Source organism: Danio rerio, chromosome 16, assembly GCF_052040795.2.
Source record: "Danio rerio strain M-AB ecotype USA chromosome 16, GRCz13ab, whole genome shotgun sequence".
NCBI lineage: Eukaryota > Metazoa > Chordata > Actinopteri > Cypriniformes > Danionidae > Danio > Danio rerio.
The window spans coordinates 25,026,254-25,043,831 of NC_141036.1; the positions used below are offsets into that span (position 1 = coordinate 25,026,254).

Genomic DNA, 17,578 nt, shown 5'->3' on the forward strand with positions numbered 1-17,578 from the left:
TCATTTTAATAATTTTCTTTATACAGAATAGAAACAAACTCTTATTGATTCTCATATTTTTAAATCAGAGGATCATTTTGAAGTTAAGCATAGCTCTATTAACATGCTGCCAGCAATCTAAAAAGTTGTCGACTGTAGTTTTTCAACAAGTGACATCTGAATATTATGTTTGGTCTAGATTCAAAATCTGAAAAAATACTCAACTTAAGCAATTAGTCTACTTTTAGTTTAATGTCAAATAAAAGTTGGTGTTATAGTTTAGACTGCTTTTGACACAGTTAGTCGCAATTGACTTCTTCAATGATCTGGTGCTTTATGATGTAACTCAAATAGAGATCAATGAGTAAAAAACAAAAAGGGTTTATCCCAGTACTTAAATTGCTCAATTTGTACGCCAAGGATCAGTGCAAGGCCCTTAAATATGTAGTTTTTTCAAAGACAAAATGCAAATGTATGCTAAAAATTCAGTTATTTTACACAAGTGAACAGCAGGGTTAGCAACAGAGAGGTTTATAGTCAAAGCCACAATGTCTTGCAAAACAGTAAAACAAAAGCGCTGTTTTTTTTTTCTTTCAACTGTAGACTTTTTTTTCTCTCCGTTGAACAGAAATTGGGTAAAAAATAAAAAAATAAACAGGGGGGCTAATAATTTTGACTTCAACTGTACATGTTTGTTGTTTTATGTTTTATGTTAGTGTTTACCTTGAAAAGAACCACAGTAAAATGCATGAATTGTAAACATTTAAATCACAATTGTGCATGGCCCCTTACAAAAATTTTAACAATAAGATAATAAATAACATTTAATTGTTACCAACTCATTCTACTTTACATCTACATGCATAAATGCATTTTATGAAACCAGACCAAATCAATAAAAAGTTGATACAGTTTTTGTCAATACCAATACCACAGCGGAAAAGTCAAGGTTTTAAAACCACCAAATTTTTCTGCTATACCGTTCCTAATGTATGTAAGATTTTTTAATTTACATTTTTTTTACAACAGTATCTCTAGCAGAAAAGATATTAAATTGTAAAGAAATCTGTGTTTTTGAACAGATATTTCCAAATACCACAGTGTTCCAAAATATTATAAATGTTTCTGAAAATAATTATATTGCGCTCTAAGTTTTAGCTTTTTACCCAGACATTTAAAAAGAGCCAATTTTGGAGCAGTAATCACAAACTGTGAATTTTTTGCAAGGTTATCATACCATTAAAATCTTACACCAGCCCATGCCTAGCTGTTGCAGTAGTTGCCGATATTCTTGTGTTCTCGGTAAAGTGCCATGGGAAGTATTGATATTTTTAAATGACTTTCACGGTGGGAAATTCAATGTTAAAATAAAGCCATATTACCAGATAAAGCTCCTCATTAACAAACTGTACTTAGATGGCTCATAAAAAGGAAATAAATTAGGTTAAATTTACACTGTACACAATTACATAAAATGTCATAATAAAGTTACTTTAACTTAATTTATAGAGTTAATCAGGTTTCAACTTAAATGGATTCAACTTAAAAATTTAAGTGAGTAACATATTTTTTTACAGCGTTGAAAATTTTTTTACCTGCTGCCTTAAAATGTGCACTGTAAAAAAAAATCGTTAAAAAAAAGGTCAAATGACTGGCAGCCACGGCTGCCAAACAAAAAACATAAAATTACGGTAAAATTTCTTTGTTTAAATAAAGTGCAAAAAATAATAAATCCACAGATATTTTCATTAAAATATTTACAGAAAATCACTGTTATTTTACAGACTTTTCCTAGATTATTATGATCAAATCCATTTAATAAAGTAACACAATAAGAGTTTTACAGAGAAACACTGTTATTTTACAGACTTTTCCTAGATTATTATGATCGAACACCATCAATAAAGTGACTGCACTAAAAGTTCAAGAGAAAACAATGTTATTTAATTTTTTTTTACAATTAAACGCCTTTAATAAAATGCCAAGACATGCTCTTGGTCGTAATTTAACAGTTGTATTTTGGATCAAAAAAGTTTGGAAAAAACATCAAACGAGATATAACTTATTAAAATTCTCACAACCATATCTTACATTTTATTGAATAGTATTTACTTTAAAACATGTAGAGGTTTAAGTTTTATGAAATAATTCAGTTCCAAATCTTAAATTAAATGGAGCTGTAACATGAAGGGGATCCTGACAAAGCAGTGCAGATTCAAATGCAGGTTTATTACACAGAGATGGTCAGGTAAGCAAAAGTCAACACAGGGGCAACCTGGAAACAGATGTATGCAGGGAATCCAGAGTCATGTTCAATTAACAAGCAAATGATCAGTCCTGGCAGCAAACAACGTAAACAATTAACAAACAAAGCAAGGCCAAAGAAGAGAAACGCATTCTAATGTTCACAGTAGCAGTATAACAAGACTAAGCAATTGGTGCGTGCGCCTGTGCTGCTTTTAAAGTGCATGTAATCAGTTCATAACGATCCTCCGACTGTGTGTGTGCAATCAGCAGAATCTGAAACAGGTGTATGTGAGCCCTCTTAGTGTGTTACTTTATTAAATGGATTTGATAGTAATAATCTAGGAAAAGTCTGTAAAATAACAGCGTTTTTCTGAAAACATTTTAATGAAAATATCTGTAGATTTAATATTTTTTGCACTTTATTTCAACAAAGAAATTTTACCTTAATTTTATGGTTTTTGTTTGGCAGCCGTAGCTGCCAGTCATTTGACCTTTCTTTTTACGATTTTTTTTTTTACAGAGCAAGTAATTACAATTTATTACTTTAATTTTACGTAATTTTAAATGTACTTAAAAAAAACAGGAAAAATCACTGTAAATAATATGTCAATTTTATTGTATAAAACAGACAAGTTGCTGTAATTTGTCATTAATTATATAGTACATAAAATAACAGTCAAGCTGTTAATTTACAGATAATGTTTGTAATTTTTACGAACTTTTGAATTTAATTTAAAATAACAGAAAAAATACTGTAAAAATAATACTGTAATTTCTCTGTATAAAAAACAAAATTGTCGGTAATTTGTCTTTAATAATAAAGTACCTAAAATGAAAGTCAAACGGTTAATTTAGAGAGATTGTTTGTCATTTTACTAAGTTTTGAATATAATGTGAAATGACAAAAAATTACTGTAAAAAATTTAGAGATTTTTTCTGTAAAATTAGTTTTTTTTTTACAGTGTGGACAAACTCCAGAAACCATGAGTAATCTTAAACTAAAGCATGTTTTTGAAAATGTATAAATGTAAATTTGAAGTCTAAAACTTGTTGCGAGCTAAAAGTATCCTTAATACTGTTTTACTACAACAGCCTAAAAACATCAGTAATGTACAATAAAATAATACTATATAGCATAAAACAATATATTCCCTAAAATGAGCGTTTTATAAATAATGTTAGTTTACTTTATATTAAAGACTCTTACCTTTGTGTTCTAATAAAGCTGCCATTAGAAAATACAGGAGATGGAAATGTGAAAGCTGAAAATGCGCCATCATATACAGTAAAGACGCTCACTGCAGGACAGATGAATGCTTTATGAGCACATGCCACAACATTTGATTTCCGCAGAGCTGTTGTTTTCAGTAATTTTCCAACGGACGTCAGAAAAATGGGCTAATCTTGTGTTCATGAACTGTAGATCTATTCTCACTGCTATTTGATAGCCCTCAGTGAAATGTATTTATAAATATAGAAGATGAAAATATGAATACTGAAAGTCCCCACCTCAGAGTTTCGAGCAGAGCAGGCCACAAAGCCTTTTATGTAACATGTTGTTTTTGAAGAACTGAAATAGGTAATGTGATCTGTGCAAAATGTCAGAGACGTGCAATTTAACACATTGTTCAAATTACTAAATCAACCAGCAACATGATTTCGATAAAAAAAAGTGTAAAGTAATTTATTAAAGACAGTTTTGTTATATCTTTTTCTAACAAATTGCTATAAGGTTCATATTGGTTTTCGAACAAATATTGCACTTTTTTCTGTATCAATTTTTTTAAATAGACATTTTCATTCTCATTTTAACTAATGAATAAAATTAAAGAAGAAGTAGTTCACTTCCAGAATGAAAATCTGCCATCATTTGTTCACCCTTCAATTAAAAATCTGTATGAGGTTTTTTTTTTCTTTTGTTGAACGTAAAGGATGACATTGTGAAAAATCTTGCTATCCAAACAGTTGAAGGTTACCATTGACTTCTAATAAAAAAAATACTAGACAGCAAATGGTTGTTATCATCATGTACAATGGTGAATATCAATTGTGGAAGTGAAGGACTTGGATGACAAGAGTAAATTATCAAGTTTTTTTATTCTGAGTGAATTATTCTGGTAAGCTTTTGGATGTTTCGTTTAAATAGTTAATTTATACAGGTAAAACGCCTGTGAGAAATCAATAAATTATATGGTGAGGTCCACTTACCTAGTTGTGTGCACACTTTTGTTTAGTATTTACACTTACAGTATTTTGTGTGCACCACAGATATGCTTAGTATGTACAGAAGTAAGAGTGATCCCTGTACACTTTTAAAAAATGCTGGGTTCCACAAAATCCATGTGTGTTAATACAAAATGAAGGAATTCAGTTAACTTATAAGTTTTTACAAATTTAAGTGGACTGAACGTAAAATAATTAAATTGTCTCAAAAACAAGAATTGTGTTGTTTCAGCTTATTTTAAATAAGTAGTTTGAACAAACAGCAAATGCATTTTTTTCAGTGTAAGCATTTAATTATACATAATGTTTTAAATGCACTTCTATTAAATGAAATCAACTCTGATATAGAAATAAAGCTTGTGTTATATAATCTGAAATAATATCAACACCAAAACTTGAGCAAGATGAATCTGAAATGTGCGTTTACTTTAACATCAATCAATAAGCTTTGACTGAGATATGCAGTAAATGTGATGCTTGTGTTGTAAACTTACAGCAAACATTACATTGTGCTAGAAACTTAGCAATATAGGATAGAGAGATATATTTCATTGATAAAATATATAGCAGAAATCATTCATAAATATACATTATATATCATTAATAAAATCTATTATGTTCAAAATTTGAACTAAGTAAGACAAAAGTTAAGGGTTTTTAAATGCACAACACGAAGCACATTTAAAATACTTGAACATATGGCAAACTGTTGAATATTCCCTCACTCCCTGGTCATTTTCTATGGTCTAGGCAAGTAAAACTAATTTGTTTAACAATTTTTTTGTCAGTTATGACATGTTAGATTTTCTAGTCCCCGTATTGAATCCGCAGTCACTGGCAGACAGAGAGAATGTACACACATGAGAGAGAGAGGTTGTGCAAGTACATTAAAATGGCTCATATTGTCCTCATTCTGCAATGTGGAAGTAAGCTATTTTCTGGGATTGTTTTAGAACTTCTGATTCATTTGTCGATGGGGAAATGACTTGGACTAACAATGGTCAAACTATGTGCTCTACAGACAGTTGTGTGTACAAATATAAAATAATACTGTCTAATAAGAAAATACAAGTTTGTACATCATAACGAGTTGTTGATTTTTCAGCTAGAAAATCAATTTAAATAAATAACACCCTAAGACTAAAAGACTCCAATGAATAGAGCTGCAGGTTTATTGTAAAAATCACGATGTATAACATGTACAAAATGTGTAAATTTACATTATTGGTCAAAAGTTTGGGGTCAGTACGATTTTTAAATGCTTTAAAATAAACGTATGCTCACCAAGGCTGCATTTATTCAATCAAAAATACAATACAAATTGTAAAATTGTGAAATATTATTGCACTATTAAATAACTGTTCAAAAGTAGTTTATCATTTATTAAAAATTGTATTTAATTTAATTGAATTTGATTTTAAATATGAATTTTACCGTCATTACTCCAGTCTTCAGAGTCACATGATCCTTCAGAAATCACTCTAACATTAATTATTATTATTAATGGCAACAGTAATAAAAGCAATAATGACTGGGTTAATAACTTTTTATTTGAAACTACATGTTTAGCAAAAATTGTATATGTACTTGCAGTATTCAAAATTACTTGATCAATTGGGCCAAATATAAGATATATATACAAGAAGCCAAGCTAAATGCAAAGACCACAAGTGTGAATACTGGGACAGGTCCAGTCTCTAAAATGACAAGAATTGCTTATCTCAAATAAACTTTAAGCAAAACATGTTTATGAAATCATTAAAAAAATACAAGCATTAAATACAGTGATTTCAATTATTTTACTGCATTCTATTGTCATGGATGTTAGCTTGCTTGCTTATTTTAATATTGTTCAGGTTCATGAATATTTGTTGAGTATATGCTGTTCAGTTAGGCTTATCACATAGCGGGATATCAAACCCTGCAAGAAAAGGATTCTTTGTCAGTGTATTTAATAAATACACTTGATCAAGTACAAAAGTTACACATTCTTTAAGGACCTATAATGAATATTACTTACCTCCTGACATTTCTGAATAACAGACAAATGACTTGCAGTTCAGTTCAACTACAAAATACAAAAAAAGGCATTTGGCATCTGATCAATTCATAAAACGGCATAAATATGAAAAAAAAGTATTTCATGCTTCCAACGTTCCAACACTTAACATCAGGATGCAATGATATGCCTTTAATTTCATATCTCAATAAAACAAGACAAAAATAATAACTACAAACAAATGTATTTATGTTTAAATATGTTATGTTAAATGTCTGACAGCTTGTATACTGATATAACAGCACATCTTATACATGTACATGGACAACAGTAAAATGCAACTACAAAATATGGTACAGCTGGTCAGAGTTTTGGTTTGAATAACCTATTTCCAGAGTTTTTTATTTATTTTTTTAAGACTAAAGCAATCTTCCCCTACAATATGCCGCTAAAGAACAGTGTTAAGATTTTGTGGACTTACTCTGGCTGTTGATTTTGTTGCTTCGGGTTTTGAAATAAAGAATCACACATGTTATTGTGGCCATCACCACTACTGTCAGATTAGTTATCATTGACACGAGTGCAGCACTGTTGCCTTTCAGTAGACCAACAGGACTCTCAGAAGGGGTTGAAGGATCTGCAATAATAAGAAAAACTTAAATAAACATTATCTAAATCTGAATGATTAAGGGTTGGTTTCACAGACAGGGCTTAGACTAGCCAGGATTAGGCCATGGTTCAATTAGGACATTTAGGTAATTTTTTATAAACATACTTAGAAAAAAATAAAACATTACTGGTGTGTATCTTGAAACAAAACAAAGGCACTGATGAATTTAAAAATCATTCAGTGCAATTTTATTTTAGTTGAAACAGCTCAAACTTACATTTTAGTCTAGGACTAGGCTTAAGCCTTGTCTGTGGAACCGGGGGTATATTTTTTTTATCTTACAATTACCTAATTGTGCTGTGGAAAATGTTGTCACGGAATGCAATGTCTTCTCTATAATACAATTACAAACAATGGTTACAGTTTGAAAAGCATCTGATATTGCAGCAAATATTTAGACACATTTTATCCCAAAATGACTTGGTGCTGTGGAAAATGTTGTCACTGTTGTCAATAAATGAAACGTCTCATCTAGAATAAAATCAGAGACAATTGTTACAGTTTGAAAAGCATCTGAAATTTCAGCAGATATTTAGAAAGAAAAGCAGATGTTAACCTACGTTTTTTAAGCTAGTATGAAAACATTACCCTTCAACAAGACTGTTTAAATATTCACAGACATATTAACATTATTATATTAGTAAAAAAAAAAAAAAAAAAAAACTTAACTACACATTTTGATGGTGGCTCAGTGGTTAACACTGTCACCTTACAGCAAGCTTGATTGATTGCTGAACAGGAGTTGCTGGTTCAACAGGAGGCATTTCTGTGTGGAGTTTGCATGTTCTCTCTACAGATGTGGTATCGGAGGATTGGGTCAACTAAATTGGCAGTAGGGAATGAGTTTTTGTGTGGATGAGAGAGTGTATTGGTGTTTGTGTTTGAGTGTATGTGGCTGGAAAGACAACCGCTGCATAAAACATATACACCAGAGTAATTGGTGCTGCTGGTTTATTTCGCTGTCACGACCCCTGATAAAGCAGGGACTAATCTGAAAGAGACTGAGTGAATGAACAATATGCGTTATTCTAAAAAAAATCCTAAATCATCTTATGAGTTTCAAGTCGCAATGGGTTTACTCACATTTATTCAAAGTTAACTTGTGACCTTTAAAGTAATAGTTTACCCAAAATAAAAAATTCTATTGTCATTTACACATGCTGTTCTGCCTGTAGTATTTGTTTTTCTTAGTAGCAATGTCAATAGTTAAAGGTTTCCAACATTCGTCAATATTTCTCCTTTAGTGTTCAACAAAACAAGAGTGAGTAAATTATGGCAATTTTCATTTTGGGTGGAAATAGGTTTACAAAAATATTACACTGAAACACACCTTTGATCAGCAGCTTCACTTTACAGCAGGTTTTCTCATTCACTCTGCACTGATACCACAGTTCATCAGCCTTTACTGCATCTCTTATAAGCAGAGATCCATTTTCTAATTGTTTCGCTCTCTCATACAGAGGCTTTGAGAGTTTCTCTGTGCTGCTTGAGGTCTTGGATAGAGAGTAATATTGTGTTATATCTGTTGACTCATGACCTTCGATGACTTTCCAAGTGACTTGATCAGCTGTGTTTTGTTGAGGATGTTCAAAGCATGGCAGCAGCACAGCAGAGCCTAGTGTTGCAGAGACAGGCTCCATTGTTTTACACTCTGAAAACAGAGAAACTAAATTAAATAACACAACTTGGGATCATTTGATTGTTTCAGAAATTTTATTCTCACCTTTGACTGTCAGGATAAATCGAGTTGCGTTAAGGCAGTCCTGATCTTTGTAAACCTCACAGTCATAAAGGCCTTCATCTGATAATCTGACGTCTTTCAGATCAAGTCTAACATTTTCAGCATGTTTCCTCACAGACCATCTCTGGTGCTCTGATGCTGGAGAGATGTCAGGATAGATCAGGATGTCTTTAACTGGGTTAGTCTTGCGTAGTTTCACCATTAGAGACTCCAGCGGGTGTGTTGTGGTTAAACAAGAAACATACATGTTGTTATGCTGAACACAGCTTATGTTCAGCTCATAAAGCTTTTCACAGGGTCTCCTCATCGCCACTAAAAAAAAAAAAAAAAAATAACACAAAACATGACATACTTAGAGAATTATATAAAAAATGACTTGTTTTTAATAACTGGTTTCTTTTATCTTTGGCATGATGACCGTACATTTTACAAGATACAGTTTTCAGCTAACTTAAAATGTGATGTTAATTAGGCAACTTTGGTCAATTAGGCAAGTCATTGTATAACAATGGTTGGTTTGTTCTGTAGCCAAGTAATATTGCTTACAGGGGCTAATAATATTAACCTTAAAATAAAAAAAATCATAAATAAAAAATGCCAAATAAACCAAACATTATTACATTGTAAAACCCAACAGTCTACTCTATCAAATGAAATGAGTGTAGTCAACTCAAAATTTACTGAAAGTTAATTCTACCCATTTGAAAAGAGTTTTGAACTCAGCGTTGAAGATAATCAGTTAATTAAATACTTCATTACTTAAATAACTTAAATAGAGTAAGTTCAATGTAATCATAAAGATTTGATTTGTTTAACTGAAATGGTTTGTTGCAAACCATTTTCATTTTCGGTTTCCTTAAATTATTTAATTTAATTTAGCTTATTGCGTTTCACAGTACCCAGTTGGTTTGAGTTTTCTTTATTTAATGGGGTTTACTGTGCTTAAATAAATGTGTTTACTCAAATGGATTAAGTTCACAGTACACATTAGCATTAGTTTTTTAACTTAAATAGTTTGAGTTACCTTAACTTGTTGGGTTTTACAGTGTAAAGAAATACGAAAGAAAAATATTACAGGAAATACTGAGTAAAATTCCTTGCTCTGCTAAAACAATATGGGAAAAACAAAAATTCTCTGGAGGGCTATTAAATTTGACTTCAAGTGTATCTAATTTCTGTTTATGGATGCATTTTTTTTTCTATCATCAGTGTTTTCAGATTGTGTGGCTGTTTTAGATGTTTGCACAGTGCTTTAGCCCTCTGGTGCCTACTGTATGCCATGTTTACACAGCCATAAAACTCTGAGCTTTTTATGTATGCTCACTAAAGCTTTTACTATAATTTGCTTTATATCAAAGACTCTTACCTTTGTGTTCTAATAAAGCTGCCATTAGAAAATAGAGGAGATGGAATTGTGAAAGCTGAAAATGCGCCATCATATACAGTAAAGACGCTCACTGCAGGACAGATGAATGCTTTATGAGCACATGCCAAAACATTTGATTTCCGCAGAGCTGTTGTTTTCATTAATTTTCCTACAGACGTCAGAAAAATGGTCTAATCTTGTGTTCATGTACTGAAGATGAATTCTCACTGCTATATTTGATAGCCCTCGGTGAAGTGTTTAGAAGATGAAAATATGAATACTGAAAGTCCTTACCTCAGAGTTTCACAAAGCTTTTTATGTCACATGTTGTTTTTGATGAACTGAAATGGGTAATGTGGTCTGTGCAAAATGTCAGAGACGTGCAATTTAACACAATGTTCAAATCACTGAACCAACTAGCAACATGATTATGATAAAAACTATTGAATCTAAATTTTTAATAATTTATATGAGTTTTGCATTTTTTGTGTAATGAAGATTTACAAAATATACATTTTAAAGGGATAGTTTGCCCAAAAATAAACATTTAGTCACAACCTACTCAACAAGTGGGTTTACATCTTTATAAGTTTCTTTCATCTGTTAAATACAAAAGATATATTTTTCAGTTTTGAATGAACTTTCCCTATACCATGTGTTTATGTAGACTACAGCTCTGCACAAGAAGATTGGCCAGAGGAGAAATGGTCATGCCCAACTAAGCCTGGTCTCTTAAGGTTTTTTCGTCAATTGCTATGGTTTGTTCCTCGCCACTGGCTTGCTTGGTTTGAGACTTGTGGAGCTGCACATCCATGGATTTACTCTTCAGTGTTTGGACTTTCAGCAGTGAAATTTAAACCACACTGAACTGAACTAAACTAAACTGAACTTCAACTCTAAAACTGGACGGACACATGTTTACATTTACTACAATCTTCTATGTTAAGCTGCTTTAACACAATCTACATTGTAAAAGCACTATAGAAATAATGATGAATACAATTCAATTGAATTTATTCATGACAGCATTAATACAATTTATTTTGTTCAGAGTTTTAACTAATCAGAACTGCACATGTTTATTGTAAAAAGTACAAATCATAACATGTAAAAAAAAATGTGTAAAACAAGCTTGGCTCAATTTTTTATTTATGCTGTATTACAAACTTTGTTATAAATGTATTCCAATGGTTGCTCAAAGGTTTTATACACACTTGCAGTCTACTCATTCATTTGAACAGCTGTGCCAAAAATAAGAAATACAACATGCAAGACAAGCAGGTAAATTGCCACAAGTGTAGGTATTGGGACAGGTAATAATCATTCAAAGGAACTAACTCACAATCTAGCATGCCTCTAGTACCCGATTGCTTAACTCAAATCATTTTTTAAGCAATGCATAAAAAACTAATTCTTTATAATATAAAACAAGCAATGAATACAGTGATTTTACAGTATTTCACAGCATTCTATAATCATGGATGCAATCTTATTTTTGTGCAGGGGCTTCTCTTCAAAGAGGGAAATCTGCATACAGTACTTAATCACAAACAAAGACTCGTAAAAATGTAAATGCAAGACATAGATCAATCCTACCATGTAATGTAGTCAATGAAATTATGACAACTGTCAAATGTAGACTTGAATTGTTGTGTGTCCAAGATGTCTTTAGCAAAGCATGTGAATTAGTCCAAACCCGTCTGATGTGATGTACCCCAACTTAACCCACTGTAAACAGTTTTTTCAAATTCCACAGTATTTAACTGTAATATAAACTGTATTTTACAGTAGGACAGCTAAATAGTATGTTATTTTATTTTTAAGTTGCATTGTGAAAATTACAGTTTATTTTAAAATTTACAATACTGAATATACATATACAGTAAGGTAAATGCTGTAAATGTAAATGCAGTATCTTTGCTGTGATTTGTTTACAGTAAGTTACTGTAGATTATATAGGAAATTGTAAACAGTGCAGTTAACATGTTTTTAAAAATGCTTTTCAGGTTGTATGACACCAAACCCTGCAAGAAAAGGATTTTATTCAATAAACTTGATCAAGTACACATTGTACACATATTTCTAAAGACCTACCATGAATATCACTTACCTCCTGGAATTTGAGAATAACACACAGACGACTGGCAGCTCAGATCAACTACAAGATACAAAAACAACCATTTTGCCATCTGATCAATTCATATAATGACATTAAATGTATGTTTTGAACATGAGGACACTTAGGCCCAATCCCAATTCTACCTTTAAGCCCTTCCCCTTACTCCCAATTCCCTTTACCTAAAAGGCGTAGGGCTAAGGGGAAGGGCTAGATACCCCTTCAAACAGAGATTTTTCAGGACTCTATACTCAAAACCAAGAGGCAAGACCATTTCCCAGAATACACCAGCCACAACAGCAGCATAGCTGCACCCGGAAGTAAGGAGATACACAAATGATTATTATTATTATTTTTTTTTTTTGTCACTATTACAATTTTTTTTTTACAACAAACAAGCATATTTTAATACATTCATAAACGCGTTCGTGTTTTGCTTTTAAAAAATGTTAAAATAAAAACAGCTATATTTCACACTCTATAATCCCTAATAATAACTCCTGTATAGCAGTCCCACAACATTCTGTCACTTGATGGCACTTGAATACACTGTTAGAAAAAGTTTAGTGGCTGGGAATGAGCTTTTACAGTGTCTGCTATAATGTTAATGTTGTTTTGGTGTGCTTACATGATGAATTTGGCCACTGTGTAAATGCACAGTGTAGTTACAATCTTATTGCCACATTATATCATTACGATAACATCATGCTTTATGCCTTCAGTGATATCCTGAAGAGAAATACCAAAAAAAAAACAAAAAAAAACACAACTGCAATAACTACAGCAGTCTCATATGAAGCAATAGATCGCAATGACATATGATGATGTGTGCAGTAGAGATGCGCGGATGGGCTATTATTTCATCCGCAACCGCATGACAAAATTCATCATCCGTCCGCCATCCATCCGCAGTAACATTTTTGACCAATTTTTAAAACCGCACCCACCCGCCATCTGCTGATTGGGCTCTTTATTTGAATGGCTTATTCCTTTTTATTATTAAATGAATGTTTCTTTATTGCTCATTATAGAATAGAGAATGACTTTAATGTAGACATGCAGTTAATCCAAACGTGCAAGTCATTAATTGACGACGCTTTGAAGTGATGCTAAAGATACGAGGACGTGTCTTTTCACTTGATTCGATTCCTCGGTCCTTCAGTCTTTTCCTTGCATCCTTCCCTCGTAACGTTATCCCGTTGGGGTGGAAACACGAGGAAAGAAAGCAAGGAAAGGAAACGAGGATGCACAAATAAGAAATGAGAAGCACCCGAGCTCTCATCAGCAGTGAACTCCGTCTCCAATCGGCGCACAGGGACAAAAGTAAATAAATAGCCTAAATTAAACGCACTGTACTATACAACTTTTTTTATTGTAGCCTAATAGAAAACGCATTGACACATCATTTCAACATGCTGCTATTTAGCCTACTACTAAATGCTTATTTTACTTTATTTTTTAGTAAATAGATAGAATAATAAGTCATTTACATTATAGCCTAATAATGTTTACATTTGTAGTTGTCCATAGCAACCCCAAAAACGTACCTGCTTGCCTTGCACATCTAATTAATGGGCACAGTTTTTCAACTATTTTTTTATTTATTATTTTTAATTTTTTGCTGTGGATGTTATTGAGCTTGTAGAAATCGGAAAGAACACCAGTTCTGCGACACAGATGAACCTTTATTTATATCTCTATCAGACAATACCTATTTTATATGCCAAAAGAAACAACAGGCAGTAAAAAAATATTAACATAAATATCTTAATGTAGGCATAGGCTATAGTCGCATGCTTTGGCAAACAGTTGAAAATTTTTTTAATAAAAACGTCATATCGTGCCTAAGCCTTATAGGCTCAGTCACCCCCACAATTAGAAATTAAATTAGAAAAATAGATTTGCCATCCCTCTTTGAGCGAACATAAAGTCTGACCAGGCTAAGTGCATGTATGACAGTGTCAGGATTCAGACGGGAGCGCCTGCATAGCCACTATAATGCGCCCTGCTGCACTGAAGGAGCGCTCGCTCGCAGCACTTGTTGCTGAAATGCATATAATTCTCTTGGAAAGGTGCTGCAGTCGTGGGAATGACTGGCCTTATTTCTCCCTAAAGGAAAGTAGATTTTCCTCTGCTGATCCATATACGGAAGTTTGTAGAGGAATACTTCTGTACTTCATCCAGAATTAGTGTATCCGATTCCTCCTCCCATTCTGTGAAGTCAGTCCTAGGCTTTTTCGTTGGTGCGCCACCTATGCCAATAAAAACAGTACAACCGCCCGCCACCCGCCCGAATTTAATTAAAATATTATTTTTTCGTAACGTCATCCGCCCAATCCACGGTTTATCCGTGGCTATAACCGCCAACCGCGCATCTCTAGTGTGCAGGTGCTGTAGTGCTGTCCTTTTTCTTAAGGGTACATTTTTAAGCTCTTCCCCTTTCCACTCTGTTTCAAGGCCCAAGGGAAAGAGGAGGGGTAGGGGTGCAAAAATAAAATAGTTATTGGGCCTTAAGATTACTTAACAATGACATGCAATCTATTTCACCTCACATTGAAACACTCAGAAGAGTAAAAACATTAACAGACTAAATAAATGTACCCTGGCTGTGTACTTAATTCTAACAGCGGATCTTATACACGTAATGTCACAAGTAAGAACCATCAACACAATGAGCAATTGAGACTCTCAGAATACAGTATAGCTGGTCAGAGTTTTGGTGTGGATGGCTGATCTGATTTCCAGAGTACAAAAAAACATAACAGAATATATATATTTTTTTTTTTTGGTGACTGAAACAATCATAACCTTTGCTTCGCTTACATTTTGACATTTTTAAATTATTATAAAGATCTATATACCGTTGAAGAACAGTGTTAGGATTTTCAGTTGTGGACTTACTCTGGCTTTTGGTTTTGTTCCTTCGGGTTTTGAAATAAAGAATCACACATGTTATTGTGGCCATCACTACTACAGTCAGATTAGTTATCATTGATGGGAGTGCAGCACTTTTGCCAACAGGACTCACAGAAAGGGTGGGAGGATCTGTGATGACAAGAGAAAAGTGCACATTATCAACTATTCATGTATTTGATAAGGTATTATTATTACACACACATTAATTCAGGTCCATTTCTTTATCTCTGAGAATATTATATATATATATATATATATATATATATATATATATATATATATATATATATATATATATATATATATATATATATATATATATAAATAATTATAATTATTACTATTATTATTTATTTGTTTTACATTTTGTACATTCTAATAAATTAGTAAATCACTATTATTTGTCATCATCATGGGACCTGTCTTAAAGAATGATGTACAATGATAAAAAATGGGAAACATTTTATTATAAGACTAAAACATGAAATATTTACACAATTCACTGTATTATCTAAATATTAACAGCACTAAACTTGTCTAAAGTTTTTTGACAAACAAAAGTTACTAGAAAATGCTAATTACAAAAAAACCCGTACAAAGACACCTTAACACTGTTTACACATGTTCTATCACAAAAACAAATAATCTAACCACAGACATTCAGCACATGAAGCAATTTTGACTAACCTACTATTTTCAGAAAATATTTCACACATCTTTAATCAATGCCGGTCAGAGAGTCTGCATTGAGGTTTGATGCCAACATATTACATTGAAACACACCTTTCATCAGCAGCTTCACTTCATAGCAGGTTGTGTCATTCACTGTGCACTGATACCACAGTTCATCAGCCTTTACTGAATCTCTTATAAGAAGAAAACCGTTCTTTAGTTGTCTCGCTCTCTCAAACAGAGGCTTTGAGAGTTTCTCTGTGCTGTTTGAGGTCTTGAATGAAGAGCGATATTGTGTTATATCTGTTGACCGGTGACCTTCGATGACTTTCCAAGTGACTTGATCAGTTGTGTGTTGTTGAGGATGTTCAGAGCATGGCAGCAGGACTGAAGAGCCCAGTGTTGCATAGACAGACTGCAACTTTTTACACTCTAAAACCAGAGAAACACGTTTAATACAACAAGTTACCTGAGGCTTATTTGCTTGTTTCTGAAATGTGACATTTTCACCTTTGACTGTCAGGATAAATCGAGTTGCGTTAAGGCAGTCCTGATCTTTGTAAACCTGACAGTCATAAAGAACTACATCTGATAAACTGACGTCTTTCAGATCAAGTCAAACTTTTCATGCATGTTTCCTATGTTGACTATCTCTGGTGCTCTGATGCTGAAGAGATCAAGACTTATTTAACAGGGTTATTCTTACATAGTTTTACTATTGGAGACTCTAGCGTGTGGGTTGTGGTTAAACAAGAAATAGACATGCTGTCACGCTGAACATGACTTATGTTCAACTGATGAGGCTGTTCACAGGGTCTCTGCATCGCCACTAAATGAACATGATGAACAAAACAAGTACTATTTCAAAAACAAAAAGCTTTTCAAGCTGGGTCTACTTTACCTCTGTATGCAAAAATAAATCTGCATTTAAAGAACCATATGTGGCAACTTCATGAGACAGTGATTACAAAGTAATTAAAAAAAAATCAAGAAGGTCTTGCTGTAACCTCTAGTAATGGGTACACAGCTTTTGTATCTTTATTTCTGAGTGTACTACACAGTACAATAATATTTTATTTGTAGATTTTACAAAATGTACCCCAGTGACTGTTATTAAACCAATTAAAATTCAAAATTGTGAATTTCTATGTTTTATTTTTCCTGCACTTTTTTTTTTTTTTTTATTGTATTAGTTATTGACCCTTTCAGACCCGGTGTCCATTTCAATGTACTGTACATCATGTCAGGCCATGCTTTTTTTCAGGGTGTTTCACCAAATTTAAAACCTGCTGTTCATGATCAATGGTGGATTTATGCATGGGCAATATGGGCGATCGCCCAGCGGCATCTTGCTGGGGGCGGAACGGGGAAAAAAAAAGTCCTCCAATAAAAGCTTTGGGATGCGATGTACTTTATGCAAATGTATTAATTTAGAGTGGTCATCCCAAAATAAAGATGTTAGGGGCCATTTACATTTGGCGTCTTTTGCACAGGAAAGTTTGTTATTCTTTATGTGCAACTGAAACACCGCAGGTGAAAACTAATGTTTACATAATATGACGATGATGTTACTTTGACTAGCATGGCAATGAAGCATAAAGAAGAGATAATGAATCATAACTCTTCATATACTCTTTACTCTTCAAATA

The 17,578-nt window shown here is 32.7% G+C and overlaps 3 protein-coding genes and 1 long non-coding RNA gene across 8 annotated transcripts in view; 1 reads left to right on the top strand and 3 right to left on the bottom strand.

Annotated features, from left to right (window-relative positions):
* Nucleotides 1–10,384, bottom strand: part of wu:fb59e12 — a gene marked incomplete at its 3' end in the record, with an annotated part of 35,627 nt that extends 25,243 nt beyond the window's left edge. For all 4 annotated transcript variants that reach the window (NM_001443365.1, NM_001443363.1, NM_001443364.1 and 1 more), the window contains 2 exon segments: nt 9,145–9,171; nt 10,226–10,384. In NM_001443365.1, coding sequence (NP_001430294.1) covers nt 9,145–9,171; nt 10,226–10,298 — 100 coding nt within the window.
* The window catches only part of LOC101883647 (uncharacterized), a 713,507-nt gene that overhangs the window by 638,033 nt on the left and 57,896 nt on the right, over nt 1–17,578 (top strand). The window lies entirely within an intron of this gene.
* Nucleotides 11,358–16,829, bottom strand: LOC141378346 (uncharacterized). The gene is given in 5 exon segments (XM_087286960.1): nt 11,358–12,249; nt 12,336–12,383; nt 15,243–15,386; nt 16,041–16,569; nt 16,571–16,829. Coding segments are annotated over 5 exon segments (939 nt in total). The 5' UTR covers nt 16,754–16,829; the 3' UTR covers nt 11,358–12,214.
* cgna (cingulin a) overlaps nt 15,705–17,578 on the bottom strand; it is a 78,972-nt gene continuing 77,098 nt past the window's right edge. Inside the window, exon 23 of the mRNA XM_087286912.1 lies at nt 15,705–16,361. The gene's annotated coding sequence lies outside the window, so the exon portion shown is untranslated. The remainder of the gene's footprint in view (nt 16,362–17,578) is intronic.